This window comes from Cygnus atratus, chromosome 17 (genome assembly GCF_013377495.2).
Source record: "Cygnus atratus isolate AKBS03 ecotype Queensland, Australia chromosome 17, CAtr_DNAZoo_HiC_assembly, whole genome shotgun sequence".
In the NCBI taxonomy this organism is placed as follows: Eukaryota; Metazoa; Chordata; class Aves; order Anseriformes; family Anatidae; genus Cygnus; species Cygnus atratus.
The window spans coordinates 1817353-1841807 of NC_066378.1; the positions used below are offsets into that span (position 1 = coordinate 1817353).

Consider the following 24455-nt stretch of genomic DNA (forward strand, 5'->3'; position numbering starts at 1 on the left):
AGGGACGGGGACTCCACCGCCTCCCTGGGCAACCCGTCCCAACGCCCGGCTGCTCTTTCCGAGACAAACGGCTCCCCATTTCCAGCCTGAACCTCCCCCGCCACAGCTTGAGGCCACCCCCTGTAGTCCCGTCGCCGGTTATCTGCGAGACGAGGCCGACCCCAGCCCCCCCGGCGTCCCCTCAGGGAGCTGCAGAGAGCAGCGAGCCCCTCCCCCCCCCCGCCCCCTCGGAGGGCCTGGGGGAGCCCGCCCCGCCCCGCCCCGCCCCGCCGCCCGGAAAAGGGGCGGGGCCTTTTGAGGCCCCGCCCCTCAGCCAGGCCCCGCCCCCCCCAGCCCCGGCCCCGCTCCCGCACCCGGCCCCTCCCCTTCTCCCCGCGGAGGCCCCTCGGAGGCCTCTCCGCACGCACTTCCGGTCGCCACCGGAAGAGCCGCTGAGGTTCCGGAAGCGCGGTGCCGGCTGCCCGCGGCCGCACGGTGACGGGGCGGGGACCGGGGGCGTCGTGGGGAGCCCCGGGCGGCGGGGCCCGGCAGGGGCCGCTCCGGGAGCCGCTCCGGGAGCCGCAGGGCTCCCGGGGAGGGCTCCCCGCGCTCGGGGCCTTCCAGGCCGGGCCCGAGCCTGCGGGCGGGCAGCGCGGGGCCGGCCCTGAGGCGGCTCGGGGGGGGCGGCGGGGGACAGGCGGTGCGCTTCGTGCTGCGAGCCCTCGCTTCTGGCGGGGCGGCGGGAATAAGCCCCAGACGGCAGGAGCCGCGTAAACGTTTCTCTCCGCTTCCCGCAGCCGTGCGATGCGCCGGGCCCGGGTATTTCTTGTCGGCCTTTCCGTCAGAACGTCGGCCCCCGAAGCGCTGGGTGCTACCGGGTTTGGCCAGATCCGTTCTGCGGCTCTCAGAAAGTTGCTCTAGGCTCAGCGCTGTCCGGGTGCAGGGGCACCCCTTGTCCAGGCAGCGGGAACGGAGCTGAACGCGCGCGTAAGGGCACGCGTGGTGTGAGATCTTAACGGCAGCGTAACGTATTTTAGTGCCGTTTCACAGACGTCACGCTGGTATAGAACGGAGGAGATGGAAAGCTTTGTTAACTGGCAGTTTCCATTTTGTATTACTCTCTGAAGCTTTCAAAAAGGGCACGTCAAATCGCTTTCCGATAACTAAGGTTTGACTTAGAGTTAATTTCAGAGCGCCGGTCAAAACGCTTCTGTGTCCACAAATGCTGTTGACAATTAAAAGGGGGACCTCTGAGCACACGCAGGAAACCGGCAGGGGAAGGGAGGCTGTGTCTTGTAAGCTCACGCTGCATCCCTTATGGGGATGAGTACTGAGGGGAGCTGCCACGCAGGAACCAAAACTTTCCTTCCAGTAGTCTGTGGGCGGGCTGTCTTTTGGTTGCCTCTCCAGCTCGTGGTGTCAGGAGACAGGCTGCAAGCGTTAAAACAGACTGCCACGCAGGCAGTTGAGCACAGCTCTTCAGGAACTAGGTTTAAAGGTGAAGCTCCCGTAAACCAGTTGTCCCCGGGGATACGTGTGGCCTCCCTGCTAGGAACAGGGACGGAGGCACAGCACCGTGTTACCAGCTTCCTCTGAGGCATGTGCAGCTGGCTCTTGGGTGTTCCTTAAAGGCTCAGTATTTGGGGGGTGCAAAAATTGCTCCGTGCAGGCGTATTTCCAGCCGCCGTGCGTGTTACGGGGCGGGCTGTGACCTCTTTGGTTATGCCTTTGGTTGACTGACCTTGTAACACGCTTCCTGTGCTGCTTTGTTTTTCTGTTTGCCGTGGACAGGAACAAGTCAGCGCGATGCCAGCCCTGCCCCTGGATGAACTCCAGCTGACAGAAAAGGATCCCAAGACGGGGAAGCTGAGAACGTTACCGGCACTGGTGAGCTGCTTCGTTCTTGAAAGCCAAACAAGACCTTGAACAAATTGCTCTCATATATTGAGACCTGGGTAAAGCTAGTCTTCGGCCTGGGATATGGGGAAGTTTGGACAGCTTTCCTGTTCGAGACACTGTTTTACTACGTTCGGGTAGCGAGTTTTCACTTAACCACCGTCAAAACAAAAATTCTCAGCTGTGTTCAACGTCGACAATAAACGGCGTTCTCCTCAAACTCCGCGTCCTTTCAAGGAGCAGCCTGGTTAGCAACGCTGCAGTGGAGGGGACGCTTTGGGAGCTTTTGCAGGCTGCGTGCAGCGTAGCTCGGAGCCGGGACAACTCTGTGCTTACCGAGCCCTCCCGCCCTGTGGCTTCGGGTGGGAACCGCAGGGTGGAACTGGAAGGCTCTGCCTCGTGCTCGTGCCTAGCACGAGAGTGGCCTGCCCGTGCTGTCACGTAGGAACATCCAAAGTCATGCACAAAATGACGTCCACAGCTGGCCTTTCCTTCCAGAACCACGGAGGCTTGGGCAGAGCCTTCTCCCGGGCGCATTGCAGAAGTGGGGCCCGCTGCTAACGCTGCTGGCTCAGTTTACCCTGGGTATTTGTGAGGGCTGAGGCAGAGCTCGAAGCTGCTGCTTGTTATCAAAGTGCCTCTCGTTCCTGGCTGGGGGGATCGGGGCAGACTGCTCAGTAACCCTGGGGAAGGGCAGGAAGAAGTTTCTTCTTTGCATATGGTGGTCATATTGGGGTGACTCTGTGGAATGTTGTTCGAGAAGCAGCTTGGAGGAAAAAGAGAGGGCACAGACAACGTTTCAAAGGCATGACATTAAGCTGCTGCTGTTTGTTTTGGAGGTGTGGGAGGGCTGCTTTGCAAGGCTTTCGGGTAACAGAGTGCAAGGAGCATCATCTGCTGAATTACAGAGGTCTGAAAACATTGCTGAAAAGTAAGGGCACAAACCTGCTGGTCTGGAAATTAGAAAATTGGAAGTTGTCAGGGAACCGAGTGACAAATTGTATCAAAGCGGGACTTTTGTGTCAGCTTCCAGAAATTCAGCGAGCAGCGCAGATGGTAACTGGGCATTCCTGTCGCTTGTCCTGTGGTTTTAATACAGTCTTTTGGCTTTCTGCAGCACCCAGAAATAAAAGCAGATCGGTCTTTTGTGCTATACAGACCGCCACCTGTTGTCAGAGATCCTGCCGTGGTGGAAGAATTCCTGGAGCGAGCAAAATTCATTGCGGATGATCTGGACTGGCTCCTGGCTTTGCCTCATGATAAGTTTTGGTGCCAGGTAATAATTGTTCGCGGATGCTGGAGGAAAGATGCGAATGGTCTAGGTGCTGGCAAAAGCCACGGGTTTTAAATCACCTTCATAAAGACTTGCACGTCCTCGGTATGTCATTCGTCAGGCGTTTTAGTTACTGCACCTTAGATTGCAAATAAAGTAATATTTCCCTGTAGGTTCTTCACTGTTGATTTGACGAGTTTGATTGGGTTTCATGGATGGGTGAATCCTAAGTGTTTTGGCTTCTCGGTTTAGCTGGGCTGCCCGCGAGTGCAACCTCTGACTGTGTGCCGTTCCCTCCTTGCCCCTCTGCCTTCTGTTGCGCAAGGTGATATTTGATGAGACGCTTCAGAAATGTCTGGATTCCTACCTGTGCCACGCTCCTCGCAAGTTTGATGTGTTGTTGGATTGCCATCCAGAGGTGAACGACATGCAGAAACGTCTTCATCGGAGCGTCTTTCTGACTTTCCTGAGAATGTCCACTCACAAGGAGTCCAAGGTAAACATTTCTTTGCCTTACAGACGCTCCAGGCTGTATAGCTTAGGAAAAAAGGCAATTGGAGAAATGAATCGTGTTTCTTATTTGCGTGTCCTAGCTGCGTTCCTCTCCCCGTCTATTTTTATCAGTCTGCCGCTCTGTGTGGAGATGATAACCACTCAGAGCTGAGGCATCTGAACTATGTGATGATTTCTGAGGAAGGAGATCCAGGCAAACGACTCTGTAATAGCAGGTTAGCGACGTGTGGTGCTGTGATGCGCTGGGGCGAGAGAAGAAGGAGCAAGCTGGCCTTTGTGGCTGCGTGGAATACCGGCTTTTCAGGCCGCCGGTGGCGGAGTACTCGCCGCCTCGGTCCCACTTTGCCTGTGCCGTGCAGCGTCACGTCAGCTGTGCTAACGCTCCTCTCTGCTTGAACTTTCTCCGTGTTTTGGACGCACAAAGAGGTTGCTCTAAATTACTGTTTTCTTGGCATCATAATTGAGAGGCATACTCATCCCTAATTGTGTGAGTGCGACTCCCGTGAGCAGCCGCGGAATTTTCGCAAGCCTTTGGGCAGGATGAGGCACCTCGTGTTGAGGCAATTGCTCCCTTGCTATCTTCCTTGGCTCACTTGGTGTTATTTGGCGGCGCGGTGCTTCGTGTGATTATCGCAGTGGTGACATTCGGACACGGAGGAAAGGTTTTGGGGTGGGAGTTGGAGCAGGGAGGGAGCAGGTGAAAGGAATGCTGGAGCCTGCAGGTGGCACGGCTTCTCTGTGGTGTCTTTCATTCCGGGATCTGATTAAATCTTACCACCCCAATGAGGCAGACAAGCATCTGAAACCATTTCATAGCTGAGTAATTTGGAGAGAATGAATGGTCTGTTGTCATGCAGGCAGTCTGCAGCAGTTCTAGAAATTGAACCTAGCCAGCATAAAGCCCAGGCCTTCTGCTCTGGCAGGGAAAATGTGCGTGCTGCCTTTCTCTGTGGTTGAAAACGTTTGCCATCCTAGGCAAATCTGTCTTCTGAAAATCACTGACTCCAAAATTGCGTTTTAGCTTGCTTGCTTTCCCGTGTCACAGACAATGGAATTTTTGTCATCTAGAATTTTAAAAGAAATTCCTTGAGTGCTGTGAGTCATGTATTGGACACAGATTTTAGCAGTCAGGTTACAGAGCTGCAGTTTCTGAGTTTCCTGCCTACTTCTTGTCACTGGTGCAGTCATCTTTGCTGCCTCGATTCTCCTTTTCCAGGATACCAATAACCTCAGGCTGGGATTTCACGTGGATTTTTTCAGCGTCCGTGCCAGTTAAGCTCTTCCTATGCCTGGCTACTTATTCCTACTCCTGAGCTGAGCCTTTTTTGTGTCAGCCCAGCAGTTTATTTGGCCATGTAGTGAGGTAGGACTGAGAACTGAACCAACCGTAAACCAATTGCCTTTTGTTTTAACTTCTAGGTCAATTGCTTCAGTTCAGGGCGCAGCTTAGCTGTGTCAGCAGAGGTGCAAGGCCAGTGGCATGGTGCGGTGTCAGTGACAAGCAGCTGGGAATGTGGGGATAGAAAGGTCTGCAGAAACTGGTGTAAACAGAGTTGCTGCCTCCTGTGAAGCAGAACCTTCAATGCTCATCTTAGAGGTGTTTTTACCAAGAACTGCAGCATTATAATGACATTTGTAAGGTAAGATACAGAATATCCTTTATGTGACGTTTTTTTTTCTCTGTAGGATCACTTCATCACTCCCTCCGTCTTTGGAGAAATTATTTACAACAATTTCCTGTTCGACATCCCTAAGATTCTGGATCTCTGTGTGCTCTTCGGAAAGGGAAATGGTCCCCTGCTCCAGAAGATGATCGGTGAGTTAAAGCCAAGGAACGGCTTGTTGCATTTAGGCTTTTCCTTGCCTAGGATGGCAGGCAACAAATGAGGTTGTATACTAATGTCACTGCTCTGAAAACAACTGGAATACGTAGTTGTTCTTAGCCGCAGTGTGAGAGGACTGTGAATACTCTGCAAAATCCGACAGTGTGGCTCTGCAGCATACTGGTGAAGTGGGAGAACCTGAAATTTCAATGCAGGCATTGATTTATGTAGTGCTTTCAAACTGCAAAGCACTTCAGAGCATTGCTCAAGCTGTGCTTATCCCGAGACATCTCTGTATCTGTACAGTCACCCGCAGCGGCAAGTGCATGTTAAGCAACAGCTCAGCCTTGGACACTGGAGTCTGGTAAAGAAGCGAGTGCGTGTTGGTTTAGCTTCTGGGTTTGTCCCGTGCTCTCTTCCCAAGAGAGCTACTTGTGATCTTTAACATCCACCTGAGCAACAGGTGGAAGAGTACCTAACCTTGGATTAAGTGAGTCTTTATTCCTAAATGCTAGCCCAATTTGTCTGCAGTTCATGTCATGAAGTATTTTCCTTTCTTTGGTGGCTATTTCTGTCTCGTTTCCAAGTAAACTAGCACGGGAAGCACTAGAGATCATGTGACACAGCCACATTTCCAGACCAGAAAAGCTTAGAAGCTTAGAGTTTTTGAATCCCTTTGTCCTTTTTCGCTAATTTTCACTCTAAATTTAGCTGTCAAGCCTCAGAGGCGGGAAGGAAGCATGACAAGATAGATGGTTCTCTTTCAGATGTGAAATATAAATTATCTGGGTATTAAAATATTCTTCAGAAGACTCAAGTGTGTGAAACCTCATTTGAATTTTACGTACCCTCTGGGGTGCGACGCAGTAATGCTGCATGTTAAGTGACCAATGATTTGTTCACCTGATTATTTGCTTTATATTGTCAAGAGTAATGGCGTGAGCAGTTCTGCAGTGTAATTCGTAACTTGATAAACTTTAGGTTCTTCTCTAGGAATAAATTTTTTTGAAACCTGTCTCATAACTCCTACCCGTGCTCTGTCCTTGCTGGAGAACTCTGTTAATTTTCATAGTCTGAACAGTAATTCACAGGAAAAGAGGCAGCCTCTGTACTTCCTTGGTCAGGATTTATGGCGTGCCATTACTCAGTAGAGTATTTTGTAAAGGTAATGAAGTCCTGGTAATATAATAGCAGGTATTACTAAAGCCTCATTACCTTTAAGAAATATTCTACAGAACATTTTCCAGTGTATGCTGAACTGTTATCAGTAATTAAAAGTCAACTCCATTTGTTAAACAAAGGAGCTAGGAATGTTTAACGATAGTATTTGCATTATTCATCGATTCTGCCTGAGGCGTGAATCTTCTGACATCTCCTTTGCTCTGCTCTGCTGCGCGTACTTTTGTTAGCAGCCCTCCAGTTTCACTGAGGAGCTGACGGGACAGCTTTGTAGGAGCAGGCACTGTGCAAGAGTCGAGAAGTGAATCCGTGCCCAAGTCCTACATGGGGGTTTCCCACATCTGGAGGGGACGAGGGGTGTCAGTAGTAAAAGTCTATCTTCTGGTGTAGGTTTGCTTGTTGACATGACTGTCTGAACTAATGGGAAGTGGTCTCCTTCACCCTCTCTTCTCAGAAAATATCTTCACTCAGCAGCCAAGTTACTTCGGTGACCTAGATGAAACTCTGCCCACTGTCCTCCAGGTACTGCTTCTTTGCTCAGCCCAGGGCTGAGCACGGTGGCGTAGTTTTGGGGATGGGGGGAGGGGTGAATGTGGTCACAAACAAGCAGAATGTATTTGTTATAGCTCTCATTTGTATTTGTTACCTCTCATTTATGCTCAAGTGTGTCAGTTTTTGAGCCTTTACCGGAAACCGTTACTTGATCACTAATTCCTGTTACCTTCCTTCAGCTCCAGGCCTTCTCTTGGCAGTTAATCTCAAGGAATTTTTGTTAGGCTTTTCAAACAGTAAATAACTCTTCTTCCTGTCTCCCCTGAATGGGGAAGCATTAAAACTTAAAATAACACGATGAGAGGTAGCTAAGGTTTGACATAGTAGAAGGAGTTAGTGTTAATGCTGCGAGTTCTTGGAAGCAAACAAAAATCTCTTGGAAGGGATAACCTTGCAAAAGCCATCTCAGATGTGGCAGCTCAAAGGTGTGTCATTACTAATGCATTAAACTATTGATGTGCTTACAGTCCTTAATGAAAGGAGTTGATACCTGTGCAGGTTTTAGGAGAGTATGTGCCCAGTGGAATGGTAATATTAACCCCAAGTATGTAACTCAAGTACTTTTAGCCACCCTTTCGCTTACTTCTGGGAGGAGGCTTTGACAAGTCTCCAAAGGCGCCGATGAAGAAGAGCTCACAGAATGGTTGAGATTGGAAGAGAGTTGCTTCTAAATTGGTCCTACACCAGAGATTGTTAGAAATCCTGAACCTAATTCTGTCAGCTTTCCCACAGAGTCTTCATTTATAAACAAGAGCCACAAAATTTGTCCTGCTAACCTCAAAGGAGAGGGCAGGAATGCCTTTGAGACTAGCTCATAAGCAGGAGGTGGTGGCAACTTCCAAGTTGTCCCACCGCTCCCTTGCAAGTCGGGCTGACTTCACAGTGTTGGTCTTGGCAGACCTTGCTGGCTGATCTTTCTCACGTAGCTAAGGATTCGGGTTAGCTACAGTCCCTGTCTGAGCACCACCAACGTACAGAGCTGCAGCTGAATTGCTTGCAACTCCCGTGGAGTTTCAGAAGGGGTGTGGCCCCTCCTGCTGCAGCCTGCAAGAATCTGGTGCAGCTTTCATTGTACACAGCTCTGTGCTGTGTGGAAATAGTCACATATTGTATAGATGATGGTAGAAGTGGTTGTTAATAAGATAAGGCATGTCCCACTGCTTTCCCCAGTCCTTTTTAACACCTTTCTGCTCTCTCGATCTAGGTGTTCAACAATATTTTGCATAAGTGTGGCTTGCAATGTGAAGGAGCCTCTGCTGAGCCCCAGAAATTGGAAGAAAGAGTAAATGTGACTCCCGGGAACATGCCCCTCCAGGTGAACTGTTGCTCTGTGCCCTTTACTGTTTGTGGTCCTGCAGACGGAATGGTCTGTGAAGCACCGAGACCGCAGAGGGTCATTCTGTTCCCACGTAGCTCGGGCAGCATGTCAGTGTGTCATTGTTTCACTGCTTGTCATATGACTTGATGGTAAAGCCTTTCCACCATGAGTCTGTTGCTTTGATCGTGCATTTCAGGCATATCCACCGTATCACGAGTTCTTTTTAAACGCGGCATTTTTTTTTCACTTAACCAGCTTACGAGCAGTGTAACAGCATCTGACAGAAATCTCGAAATGATCCTGGTAGGGGTCAGAATTGGTCTTTTCTTCAGAAATGTTTGTTTAGCAACGGTACACCTTTAATAGTTGTTTTTTTTTGTGCTGGGTGCTGAGACAGATCACGTCGTCTGTATTGTGGGGGTTGTTACAGCCATCCTGGGAATGCATCTTGCACTGAAATGGACCACTGAAATCACCTCTTGAATTCCTGTAATACTGCTGTGCAGTGTTTTCAGCTAGATGGGGAAAAATACTGCATGTGGAGGATATATAGAGGGCAAAGCCACTGTCCAAAACAGGAAGTGACGAGGATTCTTGTGATTTAACAGAATCTTTAACAAGAGCGAGCAGTCGGGATTGCACTGTAGATCTTTAAAGGACAGAAGTTTTACTAGAGGTGTCGTCTCTGGGCCTGTAGGCCCAGTAACAAAGTGCTTATGGTTGATAGCAGACTCTTCCTGCAACCAAGAAAAAAGGCTTGGCCTGAGCATGATGTGTCCCTGGTGGAGTGGGTTATACTGTGTTCTTAGGAAGCCTTGCGTGCTTTTTCTCTCAGTAATTGTTCTTTCTCTCTCAGGAGCTGAAGGATATTGTGCTGTACTTGTGTGACACTTGCACAACGCTCTGGGCGTTTCTTGATGTCTTCCCATTGGCTTGCCAGACCTTTCAAAAACATGAGTTTTGCTACAGGTACATCTTGGGCTGCAGACAGAGCTTATTTTGGTGAAGTAAAAATACTGAATGTGCAGCAGTATCCTGTCCCAGTGCCGTTATTGACAAGAGTGTACAGATTAAATGCAACTAAGGACTGCTAGGTTCAGACTTGTGGGAATACACAGGCTCTTGGTAGATAACACAAAACATTATAGGGGTGCCTAGAATTTCTGTTAAATGTTCGCCTTCATCATACCCGTGAGCGATCCTAGGGTCAGGCAACCATGACAATTTCAAAACCCAGCGTGTTTTTGAAAGGAAAGGATGGGGAGGGACAAGCAGAAAAGCTGTGTGGATGAAAACGGTTTCCTGCCGTAGGACCTGAAACGTAGGAGGTAGAAAGTCTTTTGGAGTAACAACAGTCCGTCCGGGTCTGAAAAGAAACACTTTTGTTTGTTGTTATGCCTCAGTTTTGTGCTAGAGAACATCACTGAGCTTTGGCAAAAGCTGAGTGCCTGGGAGAGGGTGACGAGCCAGCGCTGTCACAGCTGGGCTGACAGCTAATTCCCTGCCCAGCTCTGGTTTGCAGCGACGGTGAGTCAGGATGGTCACAAGCACCAGACAGCAGAGTTCCCACAGAGGCTGCAAGTCCTTGAGTGACACCTTCCCAGCTTGCTCCGGGTGTTTTAAGCCCCCTGATCGCCTGGTAGATTCTCGTCACTTTGTTTAGGACCAACTGAAATGCTAATTTATTATACTTAATTCCCTTGTTTTGTTTACTTGTGTGAACGAGCACTTTTTTTTCTTTTTACTTTTGTTTCCAATCCTGTTGCAGACCTCTGAAGTCTTGCAGCTGTCAGTGGTTTATGGACCGCAGGTTGAGTAATGCTGCTCCGGGGTGTGTAGGTTTCTATCCTCTGATGTTGTTGTCGAGTCAGTTATTGAAAGCAGAGCAGATTGGTGGGCTGTTGGTGGCTGTTTGAGTTGGCAAGCAGTGCTGCTTGCACGCTTGGTTACTCAGAGGAGGAGAGCCTTTTGCTTTTTATTCTGCTGTTGATGTCAGAGATGTGCTAAAATACTCTTGATCTCTGCAGTGGGACAACAGCAACATTTTCATTACTTCTCAATATGGACTAGTCACCGGGTCTTTGGAGTATGGGGAGGGAAAACTGATCTGCGTGTCGTGTGTTTGGAGCCAGTCTGAGTCTGAATCTGTTGGCACGTGCTCATTTCTCTCTATGACTAAAAGTATCAACCAGCTTCTGCTGCATTTGCCTCAAGGATATTCATTTAATGCGTTTGGCACCTAATATGAAACACGGATGTAATGTTCCCATGGAGGCCCTGCTCATCAGTTCAGCGGGCTTGGCTTTTGTGCAAAATGCTGTAAACCTTTATTTTGTAACACCCAGCTACTCAGGAAGCAGCACTGGATATTGTTCTGTGAGGACACGCTTCTCCACATCTCTTGATCCTCTGTCCCCGAAGAAAAGGGTCTGGGTGGGCTGCCTGATACAAACCATGAAACCAGACCAGACAAACCTTCTTTGTTTCCTCGCTGTCCATCCTTCTGAAACATCCTCTTAGGCTTTCTGCGTGTTGGATACCTTCATCCAAATGCTCACTTACAGCACAGACAAATAGCCAGACCAATAAAACTTTGTTGGAAATCACACCCTGTTTCATAACCAGTTTTTAGAGTACAGTGGGGTAGGGTCACAAGAATACTGGGGTGGGAGAGGTTATCTTGGGATAGACTCAGTCAGCTCTTTGCAGACTGCAAATTTGTGCTTGGGATTTTTCTCAGCTGAGCAGATTGGTTTTTCTATTTAGTAGCACGATGCTTTTCAAATGTGTTTCTTTGCCTTTATTTTTAAAGATACGTTGATTGTTTCCTCAGGCTGCTGCTCTTTGTCTATTGTGTATTTGCTTACTTGTGCTTCAGGAAACAAATGGCAAAATGGGTAATGCCAATGAGTACTGCTAGTGAGGAGTGAAATTAAGCGTTTGATTTGTCTTCTATCATTGCAAATGATTTTGGAAAACTCAGCTGATAGTTACCGTTTTGTTGCCCCTTTCTACAGATTAGCATCATTTTATGAATTGGCCATTCCTGAGCTGGAGTCTGCAATTAAGAAGAGGCATTATGAGGATAACAGGTGAAAATGTCTGCGAAGACTTGCCTTTTCTTTTCAGTAAGACCCTCTCAGGGCTTAGTTAAAAATGTACTTCGTGCTGCTTTGCCCACCTCTGCAAAGTCTATCTCTATTTTTATTTTTTTTTATGCTGCTTCAAAGAGCTCTGAAGAGGCAGCTTTTCTAATTCCATATTTTCCTGGGCAGTGGGGTGACTAATGATTCTTTCACTGCTGTCTAAGAAGAAACCTGATGGGAGATGCATCCAAATTGTAACAAAGTGTGAAAATGGGAATGATATCTCTCTGTGCAGACTGGTCTCGTTGCATTTCAAAGCACAGGCTGTGCTGATACAGTTGATATATCATGAGCCTAGCTGTCAGGACAATTGGTGATTGAGACCAACTTTATTTAGAGCATGGATTTTTCTTAATGGGTATGGAATGACTCTAATCTCTGGTCCTTGCAGCAAATAAATGATTCAGCTAATGAAATCCCTTCTCTAGAGGGATAACTCTGGAGGAATGTTAAAGATTTGGATTTCTTGTGCTGACACCAACAATGTGTTCTTTACTTTCTCTGAAGTGTTTTTGCTGATTTGTGGAGGAGAATTTCACATTCCAGAAAGAAAGTGATGGAAGCTTTTCACATCCTCATAAACCAAGTGTGTCTGCAGCCCATCTTAGAAAGCAGGTATCAGCCTTTGGGCTTTGTGGTACTAGCCAGTTACTTGATTTTTTCCTATTTTGAAAATAGTTAACAAATAAGTACTTCCTAGCTATAGCTCTGTGAGTAATTTCAAAATGAAGGCAAGTATAACTACCCTTATTTTATAAACGAAAGAACTGAAATGACCCAAAACCATGCTGCAAATTTTGGGAGAGAACCAAGAACGTGGATCTTGATTGCAAGCCCAGTGCTCTACTGGGCAGATCTCTTTGCTTGTGCTCATTACAGGTTTCATAGATGGCTGGCCTCCGTGGCTCTGCTTTTTCTTAATAGTTAATACTGATCCAATGCAAAGGGCAGTCTGTCCTGCTGCGAGGCTTGATGCATAAGCAGCAATGGAAGGTTTAGGCTTTATAACAGAAAGGTTGCAGCAGGAGCTTGCTTGGCATCTGTTCCTGCATAGTGAGCACATATTTTCTGGGAGGTTCACTGGTGTAATCCCAAGACATATAATACAGTGCAATTGCAAAAGTGCTACACACCCTTTTCTGCTTAATGCAGGTCTGAGGCATCAAACAATGATTTGTGAAGTCTGTCAAGCCTTGTAATTGTAACTGTGATAATGCTTTAGATCTAACTGGCAGAAATGTTTGCTGAAGCCATAAAAGAAGCTTGTTTCCATTTGACCCTTTGCATCAATGAAAGCCAAGAAGTGAACTGAAATCTCTTTTCAAATGGGATTTTGCCTTGATGTATGAGTGTTACTAGTTTGAGCAGAATGTGGAGATTGTGCAATGTGGTAGGCTTACCGCTGAGTTTTTCACTCCGTGCCATTGTTTTCTGCAGCTGTGAGAATATTCAGCCTTTTATTGAAGAATTTCTACAGATCTTCACGTCAGTGCTTCAGGAAAGGAGGTGAGTCTGGCTGAAAAAAAAGGCTCAAGGCGAGGGTCAGCTTGCCTTCCTCTTCCATTCTTTACACCAGAATTGCCCAAGACATTATTATGAGGGGTTACGATGCGTTTGGGAGTTAGAAATCATTCTAACTAGCTGGGAGAGCTGCTGTGAGAGGATTTCCGACTGCGGTACAGACTTTATTGTAAAGAGGAGGATGTTGTGTGACGCTGAAGAATGTTATTCTTCACTCTCTTTAATCCTGACTTTCAAAGTGGAGGATAGCAATTTAGTCATTAGCTACCTTGACAAGATAGGCTGTTATTACTAATCTGTGCTTTTCAGCTGGGGTGATCAGACCAGAAAGTTATTGAGTGCTAATGCTGAAGATGCAAAGTAAATGGCAGAACAGGGAATTTGATCTTGTCCTCCTGGCACTGCTGTCATTCTGCTCACGTTCAAATCATAAACCATATTTTCCCCATAATGCAGCACTGGCTCACGGCTCTGAACATCAGAAGGAGTTTTACAGGTGGCTCTGATGGGTTACTGGGAAGTGTCGCTGCAGTGTAATGGGAGCAAAACCAGACAGGGCAGCACGTGCTGGAATTCCGTAGCGGGTGGGAGGCTGTACACGTTCTTGCTACCTGAGCAATGAGGAGGCCAGAGTGGCATAGCAGGGATGCCAGCATGTGGCAGGTCTGCAGCTAATTAATTCTTCAGTTCAACTGATTAAACTTGCTTCTGCATTTTTAGATTTCTTCGTGACTATGATGAGCTGTTTCCTGTTGAAGATGATGTCAGTCTGCTTCAGCAGGCATCCTCCACACTGTATCCTTTGCTCTCACCATGTTTTGCAAACCCAGACCCTCTTAGATTCTTCCATGGCAGTGGCATTTCCACTGTTGCTTCCTCTGGTTAAGCTGAATGACCTGCATCAAAGGATTGAAAAAACTTTTCTCTAAAAAAAAAGAGAGGGGGGAATCGCAGTATCACAGAATGGTGAATGTTGGAAGGGACCTCTGGAGGTCATCAGGTTCAACTCCACGTAGGCACAGGCTCGGGAGTTACTGAAAAATGCATAGCTACTTCAAGGTGAGGTCTGAATATGAGCATCTGAAACGTGAGAAATGTCCTTAATCTATCCTCTTAGAGATGAAACCAGGACAGCCTATATCCTCCAAGCAGTGGAAAGTGCATGGGAAGGTGTGGACAGGAAAAAAGCACAAGTCACTAAGGATCCAATATCAGCAGCAGCATCTAATGGAGCATCAGCAATGGCGGAGAGCACTGCCGAGGCCAGAGAAGAGCTTGGGGCTGCATATGCCTCAGAGGATGAGGTGGGTAGAGCACCTCTGTCCTCACTTCGTTTGTCTGTGAAGAGAGGATTGGTTTGCTCAGCTTTTGGGGTTGCCTGAAATCTAATCCCATTTCTTGCCTTTGCTAAATTTTGGCGCAGACTGAGTACAACTACACCTAAATCCTGGCTTTATCTTTAAGTAAATTCCTTTGAAATCCTGTTGGCTTGGGATTCCTGTCGCTGTGTTTTTTTCAAATACTGCGCTTCATCATTGTAGGTCTTGTGCATATTTTTAAAATGTGTATTTTGTATGTTATTTGAGGAAAGGATTTACCGGAGTACTCTTGCTGACTCAGGGACAGACAGAAGTGGTTGTGTGCCCAACTCCATCATAGACTTCGTATAGTATAAGCAACTTAGCTGCTTTCTCTTCTTTTGACTTCAGTCTTTGAATGCTTTATTTAAATCCTGATAACCAAGACTGCTCCTTTCTCTTTTTTAACGTGTCCCTACCTTGCCCCAACTGCTGCTGCTTTCCAGTAATGCCACCTATTCTGTTTGGTTTATGCAGTGTGCCGGTGCAGCTGCTGCCCCCCCTACCAGGGTGTCAGGGGTGGAGCTGGACTCCCTGATCTCTCAGGTGAAAGACCTGCTGCCAGACCTTGGTGAGGGCTTCATCCTGGCCTGTCTGGAAGAGTACAGTTACAACGCAGAGCAGGTGATCAACAACATACTTGAAGATAAGCTGGTGCCATCCTTGGATAAGTTGGACCGAACGATGCAAAGGTGTGGGACGGGACTTTGGTGCTGTTTTAATGCCTTTTGATTTTAGACTGTGGTTATTATTTAATATCCTTCCTTTTGAAGGTTAGACACCTGTAGCAGAAAAGTTCTAAGAAGTTGTGTGTGTTTTCCTGGGGTAGGTAGCTGCAGAGAGAGCTTCTCCTTGCCACGTGCCACTGACTTTCTACCCTCGTTGTGTCCTTACACAAGATGGGAACATTCACTGTTCAGCATTTCAGCACAGCAGATGCTGGGTCATGTTTTGTGATGGGAGATGAAAATACTTGTCCATTAAACTCTCAAATATTAAAATTCCATTATGGGGACGTAGGCTTAGCCTGGGCTGGCAATAGTATGTTGTTGTCTCCAAAAGTTATTTTGCTGCAGAGGACAAGGTTGTAGGTGTTCAGGTGCTAGCTCTCCTGCAGAAAAGGGCATCTTAAAGGAACTAATAGAGGTGAAATCCAATCCACAGGGCAAAATGCAGCGTTTGAAAGGCTACTGTTCTCTGGTTGAAGTTAAACCAGGGAGGTTGTCAAAGGGTAGATAAAAATGGATCTGAATTGCCACTTCCAAACTTGCCAGGCTTTTGCTTGCTTCTCTGGGTTGTACATGAGATTGTAGGGTTTGTAACTGGCAGTGGAATTGAGTTGTTTTAGTTGTCTGCAGCTGCTAGCACGTGTTTGTGCTGCAACAGCAGTTTCTGACTAAGTGTCAGGATGCGAATGTGCTGTTTGTTCACATTTCATGGAGGAATAGGCAGACTGTCTCATTGTTGCATTAAAAAAGGAAAGCGTCTTTATCAAAAAAGTGACGTAAAAAAATCTTCGTTCTGCAACAATCTTCATGCTCTTAGAGTCAGATCTGCTGACTCTGGCACAAATGACATGGGGTGGGTTTTTGGAAGGTTTTTTTTTTTCCTGCTAGTACTGCAAAGCCAGCAGTTACAGAAGACATAGCTGGATGTTTTTTCTTGCCTTTTGCATTTTGAAACAAAACTGTCAGTTCAGTAGCAAATGTACGATTTTGATCGCTGCTGGTTTTGGAAGTGAACACAGCAGCGTTTTCAGATGCCCAGCTGAGCTAGCAGCACCAACAAAATGAACGTAAGTCAAAAAACCATTGTCTTTACAAATTGAACGAACATAACCTGGAACTTTGAGACAAAATTAAAAAGGAGCCACAGAGAGATAAATATCCCGAATTCAGCAGCAGGACACTATTGCAACGTTTGCCACTGTGGAATTCGTCATATTTAACATTTGACTTTACTGAATCGCCGTTTTGAGACCGGTCTTTTAGGTCTTTTAGGTAATCTATGCTCTTGAACAGTTTAACTTATCCTTTAATGAGCAAAAGAATTTCCTTTTTGCTTTCTGTAAATTCCTTTTGGTTTCCCCACAAAGGTAAGTTTCAAAAACCATGGCTTTTACCTGAAACCAGTGCCACGTAGTGGTTGTGCATGTACCATACTGCAGCAGTGAAGTGAAGGGATTACAGTCTGTGTCCCAGTCAGCCAGCAGCACAGTGAGGATTGTGGCATGCAGTGGATGCCTGTGAGAATGATAGAGGATAAACCAAGGTCTTAGGAAGGAGAGGACTTCGTCTTCCTCATCTTCACCTGTTTGCACTCTCTCTTTTAATTTCTTTGACAGGCAGCCAAAGCCAGACCCTACACCTCTACTCACTTCCCGCCATAATGTTTTCCAGAACGATGAGTTTGATATTTCCAGTAGGGATTCAGTGGACGTCTCTCGGATACAAAAAGGCAAGCGGTGAGTGTTGTGCATCTTTAATTAACCCCGTCTGTCAGGAGGAATGAACCTACAGATTTGTTTCTGCAGGAAGTTGTTGGCAGGGCTAAGGCTTATCAAAAATGTTTCCAACTTGTTTGCTCTTTTTCTCTGGGAAAGTAAAATTGAATACTACCAGGGGTTGATTTCAGTTCAGTGTTTTTCCTAATTGCCTTTCCTCTGTACGCTGCTGGCAACTGCTCTGCCAAGCTCATTTGTAATGTTGTGTTCTTGCTTCTTGGTCTTAATATTAAACCTGCACTGAAGAACAAACCTGAAAAGCAACCTTCTCTACTAGCCTGAGGTTGTGACTCAGAGATAACACAATGATTTGTTTTAGATACAAGTGAAGTTTCAATATCCATCTGCTTCCAAATCTGATAACGCTGGGGGGTTAGACTCCCTTTGTTCCTGCTGCTCTAAGCCCCGCAGAGGGGCGTTTGCCTCACTTTTTGCCTGGTTTGGCATTTTGTTCTGTGCCACGCTCCCTGCCGATTTCCTCTTGGCTCCCGCTAGTGTCAGCCATATCTCAATAATATGGTTGATTTGTTTCAGATTCTTTTTGAACGCTTTTTCCTCTAATCAGTTAAGTATGATCTTTATGTGGGTATGTATGAACAAGGAATCTAAACAAGAGTGGCTGCAGACTGAGCCACACGACCCTGGGAGCTCCCAGTTAATGTTTCGGTTACAAAGCTGCATCCAACTATCAGGAGAAAACCGCTTTTGTCCCAAAGTCCAGTCAAACAGTTCTTCAGCAACAGTGCTACAGTGACTAGGCAAGGAAATATTTCTTTTCTCGGAACAAGGTAAAGACTTGAGAAATGCCCGTAGCTCAGGATTCCCGGGCACAATATTGTCTCACCCTCTGCGTCGTGTTGGCCAGCTCGGAGTGCAGGCAGACACCTCGTCTGCAGGAGTGTCATGCGCTGGCGCGCTCAGGTGTCGCCCGGCTGCCCCAGGTTTTGCTCCGTGTGGGTGGCTGCTGAGAGCGCTCCCCGGGTCGGGGTCAGCACTGTGCACCCTGTCTGTGGAATAACCCAGCGGGGAGCTCCCTCTGCAGATCACTCGCAGAGCTTCCTGAGTTGTAAGTCATCCCTCAGCTGGGTCGTGGGACCCTGTTCGCACGGCATTGCCCTCTGGCTGCTGCCAAGGAGGCCGTGTCTTCTCTCCAGGGGTAACACTACCCCTTGAGAAAGCTGTCATCTCTTCTGCCATACTGTTACGTGACCTCTTACTGCTGCTGTTCCTGGCGTCGCCTGGCATCCCTCAGGCTATGGCTTCATTTCAAAGCCATTCTTATATGGAGAGAACTCTGCACAGGACTCCAGACTCCTCATTATTTATGCTTTGAATGGTTCTTAAAACCTGAAGGTAACTAGCTGAGATCAGCAATGTGTGCCCTACACCTAAAGCTGACTGTAGCTTTCTAAATCAAAGAGTAAGCTCTGGTACCTTGCTCGCTGGGATTTAACACTCAGAACTCCATAAATATGAGGAGTGTGTCCTTTCAGCACGAAAAGCTGAACTTTTTCAGTAGACGTCTTTATTCTACAAGCAAGAAACCCAGGTGTCTATAGACACCTGGTAATAGAGTATAGGTTATAGGTATAGGGTATAGGTATAGGGTAATAGAGTTTTCCTAACCCAGTTTGAGACCTGCGCACAACTCTAATTGTATCTATCTGTCCGTATTGTTCTCCTTAAAATCCTTTCCTCTCCAAATTCTGCTTCTGTTCAGAGTGCCGTTGCTGCTACGCATGGTGTTGCCATAGGGCTTAAAGAGCCAGAGCAGGCTGGGCCCCATTGTGCTAGCTGCTGTGTGGATACGTGTGAGCAGTTTGGGGCAGGCACTGTTAATAGAAGGAGAAAGCCACGCCAGGATGAGGAGAAGAACAGGCATGAGGAAATGGATATAGTAGCGGATACGTGATTCTTTGCTGATCTGGAAGGGTGATCGCGGCTGTTTCTGCATGTCCAGCCATAATCACCAGGTGAATCTGTCTCTTGAAGTCAGAGCATGTCTTGAACACCAGAAAAAAAATTCCCGCTGTTTTTCCTGGAATTGCTGCCTGAAACATCTCATTGCAGCATTGCTGCAGTCGTCAGACCAGCTCAGCAGGAAACAATTATTGAATATTTAGTTCAGTCTCATGCTGAATACCAACGTAAGATGTTATCCCCGCCTAGGTATGTGTGAACTAACCACATGCTCTGTAGGGCATTTTGCAGTTAAATTTCAGGCATCTAACAATGAGTCATGGAGGAGAAGGGAAGCAATATATCTATAATGTTACTGTATTTTGAGGTTCTTAAGAAAAATCAGGCTTCTTGGATCGCTTCCCCAGTTCTTGCTAGAATATCACACAAGTCTACCCGTTCTTGATTCACAAAAGGTTTGCTTCAGAAAGATTCTTTCTCTGGCAATATCCAGATGCCAAATAGATCGCTGATGCGTGTTCCTCCTAAACTTTGGGGGCTGCAAACTGTCCTGTGAATACTTGAAAGTGGATTTCCTATTGCTTTGCTATAAGTGTATACTTGGTTGGTCTGAAAAACAGGACTTCAAAGAGCTTCCTTGTGCAGCTTGAGACATAGCATCTCAGTGGCTGTTCTTTAATATTTCTGCCAAAACTTCTGTTTCTTGGTCTTTCATTCTTTAAAATGACTTACTTGCTGTCTAAATGTTCAAAAAAGTGTACATGCAATGCCTTGAAATGTTAGATCAGCAGCACAGGTCTACTGTTCTTTTTTTCTCTTAGTTGTGCTAATCCTTATTTGCTGCACGGGTATTTTTGGGGGGTCTTCCCATCTACATTCATATTTTGCAACTCGTGCTTTGTAAGCTGAGGTTCTAGACTATGGGAACAGGTATGTCCGGGCAGCCCTGGTCTGCAGTTTGTAGCTAGGCGTGCTGCTGCAGTGAGGCAGTGCTGCAGCGTGCTGTTAGAGGGCACTCTGGGCCTCGCAGAGCTGTGTCCGAGCCCTAAGAGTCTGCCATTCAAGATTCTTGTGTTATTTGGGTCTTGGCCAAAATCCAGCTCGAGTATAATTGCACTCGGCCTTCTGTTAAACCTTCCTTTCTGTCCCAGCTGACAGCGGCAGTCTCCCGTTCCTGTTCTTATCTACTCTGTAATATTGCTGGGCTTCTGTTTAAAAATGACTTTGTTCCAAGCCAGGAGGGGCCGACTTTAGAAGCCAGACAACCAGTCCCGTTACAAACCAGAGGGGGAACAGGAAGGCTGAAGTAGTGCTTGTGAAGTTTGGGGTGGGACCTGGATTGCTTCAGCTTCTACTTAATAGCAGGAGAAAAAGTAACTTACAGAGATCTTGACGCTGCCTTTGTGTCGGCCCCTTCCTTTCCACGCTGTGGAGTGCAGCAGGGAGAAGGAGACGACCAGGAGTTTGCTGAACGACAAACGCCTGATTGCTGAGCAGAAGGAGCGCTACAGCCAGTACAGCGTGGTTGTGGAAGAGGTTCCTGTGCAGCAAGGGGAAGCTCAGCTCTACAGGGAGGACTATGAGGACGAGTACGATGACACTTACGATGGAAACCAAGTGGGGGCAAATGATGCTGACTCGGATGATGAGCTGATCAGCAGGAGGTAGGCGCTGGGGCTTCGGTGGGCGCGATATTGATGGGAATTCCCACCTAGACTTGCCTGGCTTGGGCGAAGCTCTGCAGCAGTGATTTGGGTACTGCTTCTTGATGAGCACGTGCGTGCTTCAAACTATCCCCGTTTTTTGTTGCTGGTGCTTTCTCCGTAATGTGTGAGGAGGGATATTGGGTGTCTCCTTGTCCCCTGTTGGTAGGGAGCTGTTCTGTGGCGTGCACCCAGGAAGTTATCAAGCTCCCGCATCCTGTGCCTGCAGGATTTGGCCATCACCTCTGCTCTGCATCCAGATCTAAGAGGGGACTTTGACATCGTGTTGGAACTTGCACTCAGCAGTGCTTCTGCGTATAGGATAGCCGTCCTGCAGCGGGGGGAAATGGGCTGTCTGGCATAATGACTGAGTGTAGCTGGGCAGTGTAAAGTAGAAGGGCTGGTTAGCAAAGCAAAAGCTTGAAATTTGGGAAATGGTACAACTGGAGTTTTACTCTGTGCCAGTCCCCTCTGGCTTCTCATGCTGCCTCCTGGAATTGAGCCTGTGACGGACTGCGCAGCGTTCTGCACAGCGACTGGCAGCTGGAGGCAATCAGCTTTTAGTGAGCAAAGGGTTAGTTTGGCACGGGTCTTGTAGGATGTTTGTTTTAGAAATGTGAGCTAGAGGTAGAAAAGACATTTTAAAAGCTGGTTTAAGATTTCTGAAGGTGACCTTTTAAATTTTGGTGTGTTATGAGTACGTCACTATTTCCAGCCTAAAGCCAAAATGCATCTGGCAGGCGATTTGGTTTCTTTTGCCTTTTTTTTGCTCCTTCTAAAGCAGGTTGAAACCAATTTACATCCTTTTTGTGGCTTGCCTATAACAGTGTGGCCCTCAGGTCTTTTCCTGTCTTTCAGGTGTTCAGTGCTCTCTGCTTCTAGAGAGGCAGCAGGAACAATTATTGGATGTTATTGCTGAAAATTAGACCTATAGGTTCGAAGTAACCGAGGCTCATCTAGTTCTGCGTTTATTTCTTTGACAGTGGAACGGTGGATTTGAATCCCAATAGAATATAAATAAATAAAAATAGAACCGCACACATCAAAAAAGAGCTATAGGCACGTGGTGGATTTCCACTCACCCCCCTGCAGGCCCTTTGTGCTGCTTTGCATGTTCAGGGTGATTCACAAAGCCTGATGGACCTCTCCAAGCGTTTCCCCCTGTGTGAAACTGGGGCACAGCAGTGGAACTGGGGCTCTGGATAACCACCGAGCAGTCACAGTGGTTTCGGAGCACAATGCTTTCTGAGCATTAACGTGTTTCTGGCTGAGTTTGAGCTTGAGGTTTGAGGGTTCGTCTTTGTACAACAGATGCTCCCTAAGCGGTGAGCTAAAGCAAAGTACAAGTCCACTGCTCCTTACTAATGCCTTGTGGGGGTGCCTGGATCCCCTTCTCCCAGAGGCAGCAGTCATTCAGAGAAATTCCTTGTGAGGGTTCAGGATTTTTCTGACTTTTTTTTTTATAACTATTATTGTATGTGTGTTAATTGCCCGTAGTAAATATTAGCTACTGATAGCTACTGAGTCTTTTTTTTTTTTCTCCAGAGAAAGAAGCAAGTCCGTGAAACTTGAGCATTGTGGTTTTGAAAGCTATGTCGTGAAATGAAAAGGGCGTGCTGTTCAGTGAACCGCTCGTGGCTGCGCTCTCTTCATTGTTCAGTGTTTGTGTCTTAATTCTCAGGCCATTCACAACTCCTCAAGTCTTGAGACCAAAAGGACAGGAGGAAGGACAGGAAGAGGAAGAAGAGGATGAAGAGGAAGAGGAAGAAGCTGAAAAGGAAAGACCAAAGGTGACATTTAGTTTGCTGTTGGAATTGCATTAAGGTTTATCATATGTCTTACCAGCTTCACCTGTTAGTGTTTGCCAGAGATAATGGGAATTGATTTCTTCTTTCAGAGAGGGAATCTTTTAACATTGGCACAGAGACTGAGGTGCTTTCCAGAGAGGCTGCTTCTGTGGTCTGCTGGACTGTGAAATGTCCCCTGAGTACAGCTATCTGCAGCTTCCTAGGCTAGCCTTACTGGAGTGATGACACTTACTCCGTGGAGAGGTTTAATCTCCTTTATTCCGTAGACAGACGATGCCAGCAGAATGGTGTCAGGGTCACTGAGGCTCTGTTGTCATGGATATCCTGGAAATGGGGATGTTAGTGGTGTTGCTGGCAGAGGTAGGATGTGGGAAGAAGTCGTCTCAGGTTTTCTGCCAGGTTTTGTGTTTAGTGTCACTGACAGCAACCCTGCGGGTTCTGCCGGAACAGGTAATGAACAACGAATTCTCTGTTCTGTGGTCCGACAGAACTGCTCCTGCTCTAGCTCTGTGAGTGATGCTGGTGAGTGTACTACAGCACTGACCTCTTTCCTTCCTCCCCACGGTAGGACCATTTCGTGCAGGACCCAGCCGTACTGCGGGAGAGAGCTGAAGCCAGGCGGCTGGCTTTTCTTGCGAGGAAGGGGGGGTAAGTGAGCATCTCCCTCTGTGGGGTGAAACCACAGCTCTGCTGGCATTAGTGAATATCTTGCAGCTGACTTGAGTGGCTGAGGGTACGTACCTGTTCCTTAGCATTCCTGTCTTCAGGGTCACCGTCATGCTGGTGTTAACGTCCTTGCCCAGCTTTTACTTCACTGCTGGTTGTGCTGTCTCATCAAATGGGGTGGCACGTCCCTTTAATGTGATCGGCAGAACCCCGTGCAAGATTGGATCTTGAAAAGCACAGCTTCCCGGAGCCTGAACAGCTCCCACAGGGATTTCAGGGCAGTGTAATCGCTGGCGTTAGCTGACAAACTCAGGGCGTGAAAGGATGGAGTCACTGCGTGGCTGACGCGGATACTCAGCCACTGCAGAAACCCTGCAGAGCTGAGGTGAGCCACGGCTCGGAGTCTGACGGCTCAACTCCTCGCTCCCAAGTCTGTTCTTAAATGGCGCATTTTATTCTTCACGCGTGCAGTGTGCTTGTCGTGACGTCCTTCTCCCCGTGCACTGCAGGCACAAGCACGACAGCTCCGCTGTTGTTGGGAACGTGAAGGGGCACGGGCAGAACCGGGAAACGGTGCAGGAACGAAGGAAGAAGGAAGCAAATAAAAGCACAAGAGCTAATCACAACCGGCGAGTCATGGCTGACAGAAAGCGGAATAAAGGCATGATTCCTTCCTGAAGGACTTCCCCAGGTGTTGCATCATCCCCAGTCCTCTGGTTCGGAGGCGGCTGTGCTCCGTTCCCCTGGCCCTCCCTTAGCTCAGGGGACTGGATGTCGTGGTCCAATACCTGGCACTTCAGCTCGATGCGGAATTGCACACCCCGTGGGAGGGCTGCACATCTTGGAGAGGAGCTGCCCCCCCCCCCCCAGGCACACCCTGGCTGATTTCTGGTCTGTGGAGGGGGGGGTGTGACAGCTTCGCCCTGGCGCGTCGGGCAGGCTGCGCCAGCCGTTCGTTTCCTTTTGTACTATTTATAATTCGGAGAGGTTTATTTTCATACTGGCTCCTCCCGCCCTCGCTGCAACCCGAGGGGGCTTCCAGGCCACGTGGCTGGCTGCCCAGAGGGGCGGCTCTGTGGCTTGTGGCAAGGCTTCCCCGGAGCAGCCCGTACAGCTCCGCGCTCCCCTGCAATGCCTTATCCTGCGGTAAAGCGTGAAGGCTGGCGGGAAGGCGCTCGGGCTCTTGCCGTTGCTGACGCCCGGGAGTTCAGGTGAATAAGGCTCTTATCATAAATTTCTGTCCCTCGAGCGAGGTGTGTGAAAACAGAGCACGCAAATAAATGATTTAAATCTTGTA

The 24455-nt window shown here is 47.8% G+C and overlaps 1 protein-coding gene across 4 annotated transcripts; it reads left to right on the top strand.

Moving 5' to 3' along the window:
* The first annotated feature begins 374 nt into the window (after nt 1–374).
* ASCC2 (activating signal cointegrator 1 complex subunit 2) lies at nt 375–24455 on the top strand. Of its 4 annotated transcripts, none has more exons than XM_035571280.2 (19): nt 375–474; nt 1771–1866; nt 2993–3151; nt 3474–3644; nt 5348–5477; nt 7118–7185; nt 8420–8530; nt 9390–9502; nt 11551–11625; nt 12187–12294; nt 13117–13185; nt 13921–13995; nt 14318–14504; nt 15036–15250; nt 16903–17022; nt 20421–20645; nt 22366–22474; nt 23061–23140; nt 23668–24455. In XM_035571280.2, exons 2-19 carry the CDS (start codon nt 1786–1788, stop codon nt 23834–23836), a joined length of 2265 nt encoding a protein of 754 aa, XP_035427173.1. In that variant the 5' UTR covers nt 375–474; nt 1771–1785; the 3' UTR covers nt 23837–24455. The 4 variants fall into 4 exon arrangements, with proteins under 4 accessions (XP_035427173.1, XP_035427172.1, XP_035427174.1 ...); XM_035571279.2 differs by lacking the exon at nt 375–474 and adding an exon at nt 665–798; XM_035571281.2 differs by lacking the exon at nt 375–474 and adding an exon at nt 1276–1576.